The sequence below is a fragment of the Vicia villosa genome, unplaced genomic scaffold, assembly GCF_029867415.1.
Source record: "Vicia villosa cultivar HV-30 ecotype Madison, WI unplaced genomic scaffold, Vvil1.0 ctg.000488F_1_1, whole genome shotgun sequence".
NCBI lineage: Eukaryota > Viridiplantae > Streptophyta > Magnoliopsida > Fabales > Fabaceae > Vicia > Vicia villosa.
In genome coordinates this window covers 382477-393641 of record NW_026705237.1, presented here as the reverse complement: position 1 = coordinate 393641, position 11165 = coordinate 382477, and the positions used below count along the sequence as shown (strand labels likewise).

At 38.0% G+C, this 11165-nt stretch overlaps 1 protein-coding gene across 1 annotated transcript; it reads right to left on the bottom strand.

The window, feature by feature from the left end:
- Window positions 1-420: 420 nt before the first annotated feature.
- LOC131628885 (uncharacterized) lies at window positions 421-2316 on the bottom strand. The gene has a single exon (XM_058899694.1). The coding sequence runs from the start codon at window positions 2314-2316 to the stop codon at window positions 421-423; it is 1896 nt and encodes a 631-aa protein (XP_058755677.1).
- Between the last annotated feature and the right edge of the window lie 8849 nt (window positions 2317-11165).

Here is an 11165-nt window from a genome sequence, read left to right as displayed (position 1 = left end):
GACAACCACAAGCTAATACAAAGTTTCCATACCAGAGAAAAACTTGCAGCGGATAACCAAAACACAATAACACAAGCTAATACAAACAAACAAAATACATCACCAGTATGCACACAGTGCTCAGACAAAAACAGACAGACAACCACAAGAGTAGCACAAGCACAAACAGATCAACACAAAGATAAGCAAATAGAATTGTTGATCACACACAACCACCATTCTTATTGTTTTGGGGTGACACATAATACTTCTCCCCCTGTTTGGCCACAAATGTTGCAAAAACCAAAAGAAAACTCCTCGCTCGACGAGTTTAAATAAGTCCAAAAATTTAAACTGACCGAAAAAATAAAATAAACGGAACTAAATGCAAAAGAACAAATCAAACAAAACAAAAATAAACACACTAGACTCTAGTTGCAATTACTGCTCAGAGTTAGATCCAGCTGAGGTGTCTGAAGAACTTTCTTTCTCAGAGTCATCAGCAGGACTAGCACTTTCTTTTTCCAATTCTTGATCATCTTTATCTTCCATCTCTTCAGTATCTGCAAACTCCTCATTCTCATCCATTTCCAGAGACATTTTTCTAGATTCCAGTTCTTTGCAAGTCTCTTTTAGTATTTCTATTACTTCTGCTTTACTGACTGATGCTCCAAATTTGGAAGTTTCAGCTGATGTCATGACAATGTTTGGAACATGCTTTCCTTGAAACAGTTTGTAATGGAAAGCCAAGGGACTTTCTCTTTTGCACACTACATCATGTTCATTGAGAATGTTTGAATATTGATCCAGAATTATACCACTCAAGAGGGATGGAAAGGCGATTGGACCCTTAATACTGAAGCTTCCAGCATGCTTCATGGTTTGGTCAAAAATATATGCTCCATAATCAAAATTTGCCTTTGTTCCTACAGCATACAGAAATCTACCAAGCATAGTTGAGATAGTGGACTTGTGATTCGTTGGAACCCAATTATCTGCTCCTATTTTGTGAAGCATTGCATACTTGATGCTCAGCTTACTTGCAGTTAGCTTCTCTTTCATGGGCCAGCTTTTTACATGCTTGGCTGTGATCACTTGACAGACTTGGTTGTCTGTTACTTTCAACTCGGTTTGAGCTTCATCTGTTCTTCCCAAGAATTTATTAATCACAGAAGGAGAGAACGATACAAACTTACCTCTTACAAACACCTTTCTGTAGTCTGCACTTCTGCTATTGCCACAATCTTCAGATAGGTTTACCACAAATTCTTTGACATACTTCTCATAACATTTAGGAAGATTGCACACATTTTTTAGCAGTCCAGCTTCTTGAATCAACTCTAAGACGTCCTTGTTTTCAAGAGCATTTGGATCCAATTCCCTTTCAACAGCCAATCTCTTTTGGAGAACATATTTCCATATGCTGACACTAGAGGCATAGTGGAAAGACACATTATCAATGGGAACTTCAGGGATGCTAGCAGCAAGCTTACTGGTTGTAGGCTTCTTCCTTGATGGAATGTCAGGGACATTTACTTCAACATCAGATTCGGGTTCAACAATTTCCAGCTCTTTTCTTTTCTTTGGAATGACCCTTCTCCAAGATTTCGAAGGACCAACCCCTTTACTTTTGGTAACAGCTTTGCTCTTGACAGGACCTGCAGAAGTACTCTTCTTCCTAACAGTGTCTTTGGCAGGGTTGTTCACTTGAGTGCTCCCTTTTGGTGATCCTAGAACAACAGCTTTGCCTTTTCTTCTTGTCATTAGCCTGTTGGCTACACTCGGATTCAAGGAGGTAAGTAATTCTTCGTCAGAGTACTCATCTAAGTCTACCACATTAGTATCAGTTTCAGTATTGGCCTTAGGGTGCTCATTATTGTCAATGTCATTGACATCCTTGGTGACATTGGTATTCTTAGTAACCCCTTGTTCATCCTTGTTGATTTCTAGGTCACTATCAACGGTGTGAACAACTTCAGCCTTACTGGTGTTATTGAGGGGATCAGCCATTATGCCTTGAAGAGGAATAGATATTCCAGGCACTTGATGATTCTCCTTCAGAATACGAGTGACAATCCTGGTAATTGCGCTATCGACATATTTGGATCCTTCTTTAGTAAGTTCATCCATGGTAGCAAATGTTGAAGATTTGGTACACTTGTTGTGAATACCCTCCTTGGGTCGTTTTGCATGAGTCGTTTTAGGCTTTGTGGCCTTTACTTTGTCACTGCTAATCATCCTTAAAGGGACAACCTTAAGGACCCTATTATGGTTAGAAGACTCTTCTGGTGTTGCTGAGTCTGAAACGGGAGATTCATCATTCGATTGCTGAGACATTCTGAACATTAGAGAACCAGAACTTGTTTCACACTTGTGAGAAAAATAGAAGTAGATCAATCTCAAAGAGTAGCTAGCAGAACTACTAGGAAGGTTTGCCGTTTTTAGAATATTAGGGGATCGTGGGAGCTTTATATGCACAGTGAGTGAGGGAAATTTCAAAACATAGATTTTGACAAAGCCAAAGTAGTATTCCCTCACGTTGGTTAATTGCTATACTAAGTTTTTGTAGCAGATACCCAACATAACCCTTTCTGCCTCATTGTCTTTAGATGTTGTTGCAACATTCTGTGACATTGATTTTAGATAGTCCTTTAGGATCATTGCTCACATTTGACTTTTCCAATTTTCTTTCCTGATCTGTAATGTCCATCACAAGGCTTACTCTTTCTTCTAGCAGAAATCTGTTGATACTTCTGTACTCCCTTACTTTTGCACACAATTTCTCATTCATTAGACTGGTCTCAGAAAAACCAGAAGACAGTTCACTTATAGTGAGATCACCAACATAGGATTCTTTATCTGATTCATCAGACTCATTAGATTCATCAAATTCGTGATGGTACATTTTTAATTCTTCTTTGATCATGGAGTAGTCAGAGGGGTGGACAGGTGTGTCAGGCTTCCATAGATAGCAATTATCCTTAGATCTAAATCCCTTCATGACTTCCTCATTTGCTTCATTAGTGATGATACACTCATCTTTGGTGAACCTAGCATTGAATCCTTCATCACACAACTGACTGATGCTTAGAAGGTTTGCAGCTAGTCCTTGTACAAGTAGAACATTGTTTAGATTAGGTATACCCACTCCTTCTGTCTTCCCAACACCTTTGACTTCTCTTATATCTCCATCACCCAGAGTTACATAGTTGTTTCCTTCCAATTTGAGATATACTAGAGAGTTCTTCCTCCCGGTCATATGATTTGAACAACCAATATCAAGGTACCAATCTTCTTTTTCTGGCATCCTTAGAGAAGTGTGTGCTATTAGAGCAACATTCTTAGCTATCCCAGATTGATTCCTGTTACACGTATCATGATCATGTTTGACTTGTTGAGTTTGGTCTGGATATCCAAATAGTCTGAAACAGAATGGCTTTATGTGACCAAATCTTCCACAGTGATGACACCTCCACTTCTGGAACCTTGTATTTGAGTGCCTCCTTCTTATGTTTCCTTGATGTTATGACATTTGGATTGACATCTGGTTAGTCACACACTTCTTGGATTCTATCCTCCTGAGTCCAGAGATTAATTCCTCTTTAGCCACAAATCCCACTCCAGACATGTCTCCTGATCTTTGTCCAAATTCCAGAATTTCTTCTAGAGTATCAGATCCATTGTTCAGCATTTTGAATGACTTGGTCAATTGATCAAGTTTGTGTTTCAACATGCTTACTTCACTACTGAGGGAGTCTATGGTTGCAAGATGTTTAATCTTCTCAGTTTCTAGTTCTCTTATGATCACCTCTTGCTTCTCCACTTGTTTGCAGACTTCAGCATTCTCCCTACACAACTTATTGTACGAGGCAACTAGTTCATCAAAGGTTAGCTCATCATCACTGGAATCATCATCAGATTCATAGATTCTTGTTGAAACTGTGACATGCTTTGTAGTTTCCTTTTCTAAATCTGAGTCTTCGTCAGACCAAGTAACAGTCAGTCCTTTCTTTTGCTCCTTGTGGTAGGTAGGACATTCAACTCTAATGTGTCCGAATCCTTCACATCCATGACATTGAACCCCTTTCCCTAGATAGGGCTTCTCCTTAGCTTTGAACCTTTTGCTTGAGTCATATGTCTGACTGATGTCATAGGAAGTGTTCTTGACATTGGGTCTGGACTTCTGATCAACCCTTTTAATAAGTCTGTTGAATTGTTTTCCAAGCATGGCTATGGCGTCTGATAAATTCTCATCACTTACACCATTGCTTTCTTTTGAATTATCACCTGTGTTGGTGACAAACGCAATGCTTTTGTTCTTCTTTTCAACAGGCTCACAGATGCTTGACTCAAAGGTTTGGAGAGAACCAAGAAGTTCGTCCAGCTTCATGTTGCTAATGTATTGAGCTTCCTCTATGGCAGTTACCTTCATATCAAATCGCTTAGGCAGTGATCTGAGGATCTTCCTTACCAGTTTTTCTTCAGTCACTTTCTCACCCAAGGCTGCAGAGTTGTTTGAAATCTCGCGGACATTCATGTAAAACTCATAAATGGTTTCATCCTCTTTCATCTTGAGATTTTCAAACTTAGTGGTAAGTATTTGAAGTCTCGACATGTTTACCTTGGACGTGCCTTCATGTGCTGTTTTGAGAATATCCGAAGCTTCTTTAGCCAGCTCACAGTGTTGTACAAGTCTGAAGATGTTTTTGTCAATACCATTGAACAGTGCACTTAGGGCCTTGGAATTGCCCAACGCTAACTCTTCTTCAGATTTGCTCCATTGAGTTTCAGGAATTAGAACAGTGGTTCCATCTTCCAGAATTTTCTCAGGATGTTTCCATCCACTTTCAACAGCTCTCCAGGCCTTGCTGTCCACTGACTTAATGACTGCTACCATACAAGGTTTCTAGTGGTCATAGTTAGATCCATCCAGGATAGGTGGTCTGTTTCCAAACACTAACATTTCCTTCTCCATAGTACCAGAATTTTGTTATCCCTAGATCTCACCCAGATGTAATCAGGCAGGGTGCCTGCTCTGATGTCAATTGAAAATTCTAGTAACACACGCTCAATGTCAAACTGGATGTTATGACATCCATAATTATGCAGCACAGACAGTAATAACAAAACAGCATAAAACAGTAAAGAACACACAAAATTGTTTACCCAGTTTGGTTCAAACAACCTACTCTAGGGGCTACCAAGCCAGGTATGAAGTCCACTATCAGTAGTATCAATTCAAAGCTAAACTCCCCCGTTTACAACTTCTCACTTAATCACTACCCAGTGACCCTTCTACTTAGGTTCTACCTAGATATGGAATATCTCTATTCCACTCCTCCTCAATCACAGCAGTGATTACACATACACAATAAACAATTACAGATAGAAGACACACTTCAAAAACACACCTTGATCTGCTTAAAAGCTTCAATCAAGAGACACACACTCGTGCTTAAAATCTTAGAGTGACACAACAAAAACACAAACTAATTCCAACGCAATCATCAAAGATAATAGCGTGGATCACAAGAGACAGTTACAGAACAACAGTTCTTCACAATACACAATCTTCTGTCTGCGTTCCAAATTAGGATTGAAGGTCATTTTATATGCAGTCTTGGGCCTTGGGCTTTTTAAGAAACAAATTAGGGTTAACAAAGTTAACCTAATTCACACGCCAACTGTCTGTTACACAATGTGCTGTCAATAGATCTTCTGAACGAAATTTGCAGCACTCAATAAAAAGTTTCCTAAACAGATAAAAGTGATAAATCAGGAAACACAATTAATAAATACTAACAGCTCCTGCTTTCACACATGGATGTCATGACATCGATAATGACATTCACTACAAAACTTGTATTAGCTCCACACATATATGCAACCTGCATATACACAATCAACCAGTTATGTTTTACCCATAATGCAGCAAACATGCAAACACCTTCCGAGCTTCTGTTGATATATGTTTAGAAATTAAAACAGGAACAGAGACAGGCTCATAAATAGTAATACCTGAAGATTTCTTCTTCTTCTTCTTCTTCTTCTTCTTCTTCTTCTGAGGCTTGGAAGGTCCATCACCAACAGTCTTCCTCTTTTTCTCCTTCTTTTCTTTCTTCTTCTCTTCTTCCTTTTTGTGCTTTTCTTCTTCCTTTCCTTGAACATCTCCTTTCTGCTCTTCTTTCTTTTCCTTCTTATCTTTTCTTCCTTCTGGCTGTTCTTGCTATCTTTTCTTCTTTTTCGCTTCCTCTTTTTCTGGTACTAGATCAGTTGTTGTGAGAGCCTCTTTGTTTCTTATCCATACAGGATCATACACAGAGCCTTCCTCTTTACATAGTTTCATATAGCTGACAACAATGTTAGGATGCTCATTTTTGAAAAACAGTTCAAAATCAGCCAGAGCATGAGCCTTTCTGGTCAAGATTTCATGATCCACGCTGGGAGTAGCAACAATTGTCTTAATCAGATTCATCTTTTTTAGAGTGTGGGCGTTCATGGTACTTCCACACATTGCAAAAGGATCTTTAATAATTCCAGCGTTTTCCAGATCACCAACCAATCCAGTCTGAACCAGAAGATCAGTAATAATCCTTCCAAAAGGAATGATGTTCCTTTTCTACTTGGTAGACTTCATTCTGGCTTGCTCCAGAGTCCCTCACATGATTCCACATGTGGTTGAAGATGATGAAGGGAAGATCCACCTTCTCTTGTTTAGCAATACAATACAGAATATACTCTTGGTCCTTGTTCACATAGTTGGGAGGAACATTTGCCTTTCTATGGTAGATGCAACCGAGAAGGATCTTAGCCCAAATTCTGTAGGGATCCCTCAACTCCTTGATGATTGTAGACTCTTTTCCAGATTTGAAGATTTCTGTGTAAACAGCGTCCCAATTTGTGTTTCCAATAATTGCTCCATAATCACCTTCAATATTCTCCAGACCAAACAATCTTCTGAGAAGATTTTCTGTAATTTAGATCTCCTCGCCATGAACAAAGGATATAATTGCTGTAGGCATAATCGTAGCATGAACCCAAAATTATTTAACTAAATCTAGGAAAACTGGTCCACACAAACGGTAGAAAAACGCTTCCAAACCCTGAAATTTCATGTCATCCTTCAGATGAATGTCATGTTCTTCCAGATTATCAAAATCGACCATCATTTCACCAAAAACTTCTAATTCGTCCATAGGAATTAGACAAGTCTTCTGAGGAACATTTTGTTGTTGTTGCTGTTCTTGTTGTTGCTGAGAAGTCAAAACCTTTTGTTGAGATGATGAAGAAGCCATTGAAAATTGCTTGAGATTTCCGGGATTCTTAACTTTAGGTTTTTTGAAAAGAGAGAAGAGAAGACAAAAATGCATATAACAAGAGATGATGAATGCGTGAAAAAGGATAAAATGAATATGAGATGTGTTTAAATAGACACGGACGTGAAAACAAAATGCAATGAAATTCTGAATGAGAGCAGTTACAGAATGCAAAGAATCAATCATATTTAATGTTGAAAAACGTTAGTGGAGATAGCGTGAGATTTGAAAAGATTTGTACAGTTACCTAGGGTGGCGTCTCATCAACTGCACGCATGCTTGTCCCTTCAGAATGAACACGTGGTCGTCATCTGGAATAGTTGGTGACAACTGTTTTGCTTTAACAGAAGTTCTGTATCATACTTAGACATATGAAACGTTAGGAACAATAGAATCAGAGTGTCTAAATGGTCATACATATCCAGAACATCTGATAAGAAATTAAATAAACATTTCAATTCTAATCCATATATCAGATCTTCTCAACACCTTCAATCTGGGCATAAATCCATACTGTTGTTCTTCAGAATGAACTTAAACCTATCTTCAGCAAGGGGTTTTGTAAAGATATCCGCCCACTGATGTTTTGTATCAACAAAGTTTAAAGAAACAACACCCTTCTGAACATAGTCCCTAATAAAGTGATGTTTAATCTCTATATGTATAGCCTTAGAATGTAAAATAGGATTCTTAGATAAACAAATAGCAGAAGTATTATCAGAGAATATAGGAATGTTACTCTCATATATCTGATAGTCTTCTAGCTGACTTTTCATCCAGAGCATCTGTGTACTACATCCAGCAGCAGCTACGTATTCTGCTTCTGTAGTAGATAGTGCAATAGTTGCTTGCTTCTTGCTGTACCAGGAGATCATATTACTTCCCAGAAACTGACAGCTTCCAGAAGTACTTTTCCTTTTAACTCTATCTCCAGCGTAATCAGCATCACAATATCCTACTAAGTTGTATTCTTCAGATCTTTTGTAGACTAAACCAACATTAGTAGTACCTTTCAGATACCTAAGAATTCTCCTAACAGCAGTTAAGTGAGATTCTCTAGGATCTGATTGAAATCTAGCACACAAGCATACACTGAATAAAATATCAGGTCTAGAAGCAGTCAGATAGAGAAGAGATCCTATCATACCTCTGTAGATCTTCTGATATACCTTATTTCTTACCTCATCCTTACCTAATACGCAAGTTGGATGCATTGGAGTTTTTGCTTCTTTGCTTTCAGATAGATTGAACTTCTTCAGAAGCTCTTTGACATACTTAGTCTGATGAACATAAGTTCCTTCAGAAGTTTGATTGATCGGAATGCCTAGGAAATACTTTAGTTCTCCCATCATGCTCATCTCAAATTCTGCCTGCATAGACTTAGCAAACTCCTTTCCAAGTGTAGCATTAGATGTTCCAAAAATAATATCATCAACATAAATTTGACAAATTAGCATATCCTTTTTAAAGGTTTTACAGAAGGGAGTTGTGTCTACTTTTCCTCTAGTGAAACCATTATCCAGAAGAAAAGAACTTAATCTTTCATACCAAGCTCTGGGAGGTTGCTTCAAACCGCACAATGATTTCTTTAATTTAAAAACATGTTCTGGAGACTTAGAGTCTTCAAAACCAGGAGGTTGATGGACATAGACTTCTTCATCTATATAACCATTTAAAAAGGCACTCTTAACATCCATCTGATACAGAGTTGTGTTATTCTGAGTGGCAAATGAAACAAATAATCTAATAGATTCTAACCTGGCCACTGGTGCAAAGGTTTCTGTATAGTCAATACCTTCTTGCTGATTATAGCCCAGAGCAACCAGTCTAGCTTTGTTTCTGATGACTTCACCTTTCTCACTCAGTTTGTTTCTGAAAACCCATTTTGTTCCAATGATATTAAATCCTTCAGGTCTTGAAACGAAATCCCAAACATCATTCCTTGTAAACTGATTTAACTCTTCTTGCATGGCAATTATCCAATCAGCATCTTCCAGAGCTTGATCGACAGAAGTTGGCTCAATCAAAGATACTAAACCAAATTGACATTCTGCATTGTTCTTTAGGAATGCTCTTGTTCTGATGGGATCATCTTTCTTTCCAATTATAACATCTTCTAGATGAGCAGCGTTGAGTCTCAAAGATCTTCCGAGTGTTGGCTCTTCAGATATTCTGAGATTCTCTAAAGACGCTGCAGCTTGATCTTCTGCATCATCCTTTCCCTTGGGTTCTTCATGATCTGAGTTAGATATATCTATATCTGCAAAATTCTCAAACTGCTTTGGCTTTTCATTGCCAAGCTTATCATCAAATCTAATATTGATTGATTCTTCAACTACCAGAGTTTCAGTATTGTATACTCTGTAGCCTTTTGAGCGTTCAGAATATCCAAGTAGAAAACCCTTCTGAGCTTTAGAATCAAACTTGTTCAGATGATCTTTAGTATTCAGAATATAACAAATACATCTAAAAGGATGGAAATATGAAATGTTGGGCTTTCTGTTCTTCCACAATTCATAAGGAGTCTTATTTAGAATAGGTCTTATGGAGATTCTATTTTGAATATAATAAGCTGTGTTAATTGCTTCTGCCCAGAAATGCTTAGCCATATTAGTCTCATTGATCATGGTTCTGGCTATTTCTTGAAGAGTCCTATTCTTTCATTCTACAACTCCATTTTGCTGTGGAGTTCAAGGACAAGAGAAATCATGGGCAATACCATTTTCTTTGAAATAAATTTCAAAGAATATGTTCTCAAATTCACCACCATGATCACTTCTGACTTTTATGATTTTACATTCCTTTTCAGATTGAATCTGATTACAAAAGTCAAAGAACACGGAATGTGACTCATCCTTGTGTTTTAAGAACTTTACCCAAGTCCATCTGCTATAGTCGTCTACAATGACCAATCCATATTTCTTGCCTCTGATTGATGCTGTTTTGACTGGGCCAAAAAGATCAATGTGCAGAAGTTCTATAGGCCTAGAGGAAGAGACAACATTTTTGGATTTAAACGCAGGTTTTGAAAACTTCCCTTTCTGACATGCTTCACAAAGAGCATCTGATTTATATTTCAGATTAGGGAGTCCTCTGACCAGATTAAGTTTGTTAATCTGAGAAATCTTTCTCAAACTAGCATGACCTAATCTTCTGTGCCAGACCCACTGCTCTTCGTTAACAGACAGAAGGCAAGTAACCTTTTGGTTCTTAAGATCTGGAAGATAAATCTTATAAATGTTGTTCTTTCTCTTGCCCGTAAATAGGATTGAGCCATCCTTCTGACTAATAGCTTTACAAGACTTTTGATTAAAGATTATGTCATAACCATTGTCACTTAATTGACTTATGGACAATAAGTTATGAGTTAATTCATCTTCTAAAAGAACATTAGTTATAGAGGGAGAATTACCAATACACATGGTTCCTGAGCCAATGATTTTTCCCTTCTGATTCCCTCCAAACTTTACTTCTCCAGCAGATTTAAGTTCCAGATTTTGGAACATAGACCTTCTTCTCATCATGTGACGTGAGCACCCAGAGTCCAGGTACCATGACATGTTTTTCTTTTGAGTTGTGAAGGAGATATGCAACAGGAATTATCTTATCCTTAGGTACCCACATTCTTTTGGGTCCTTTGGGGTTAGTCCTTCTCAAGTTCTGATTGAACTGAGATTTCACATAAGATTTACCAGAATGTGCAACAGCATATTTCTTTGTGTGTGTTATGTGGAAACTCTTAGAGTGTGATGGGTGCTTGATATCATGAGAGTGACCATACTTGAACTGTTCATACAAAGGTTTGTAATTGATAATCATCTCATCAACAGGTTCACGTTTATATAGGGTTTCTCCCTCAAAGCCTATACA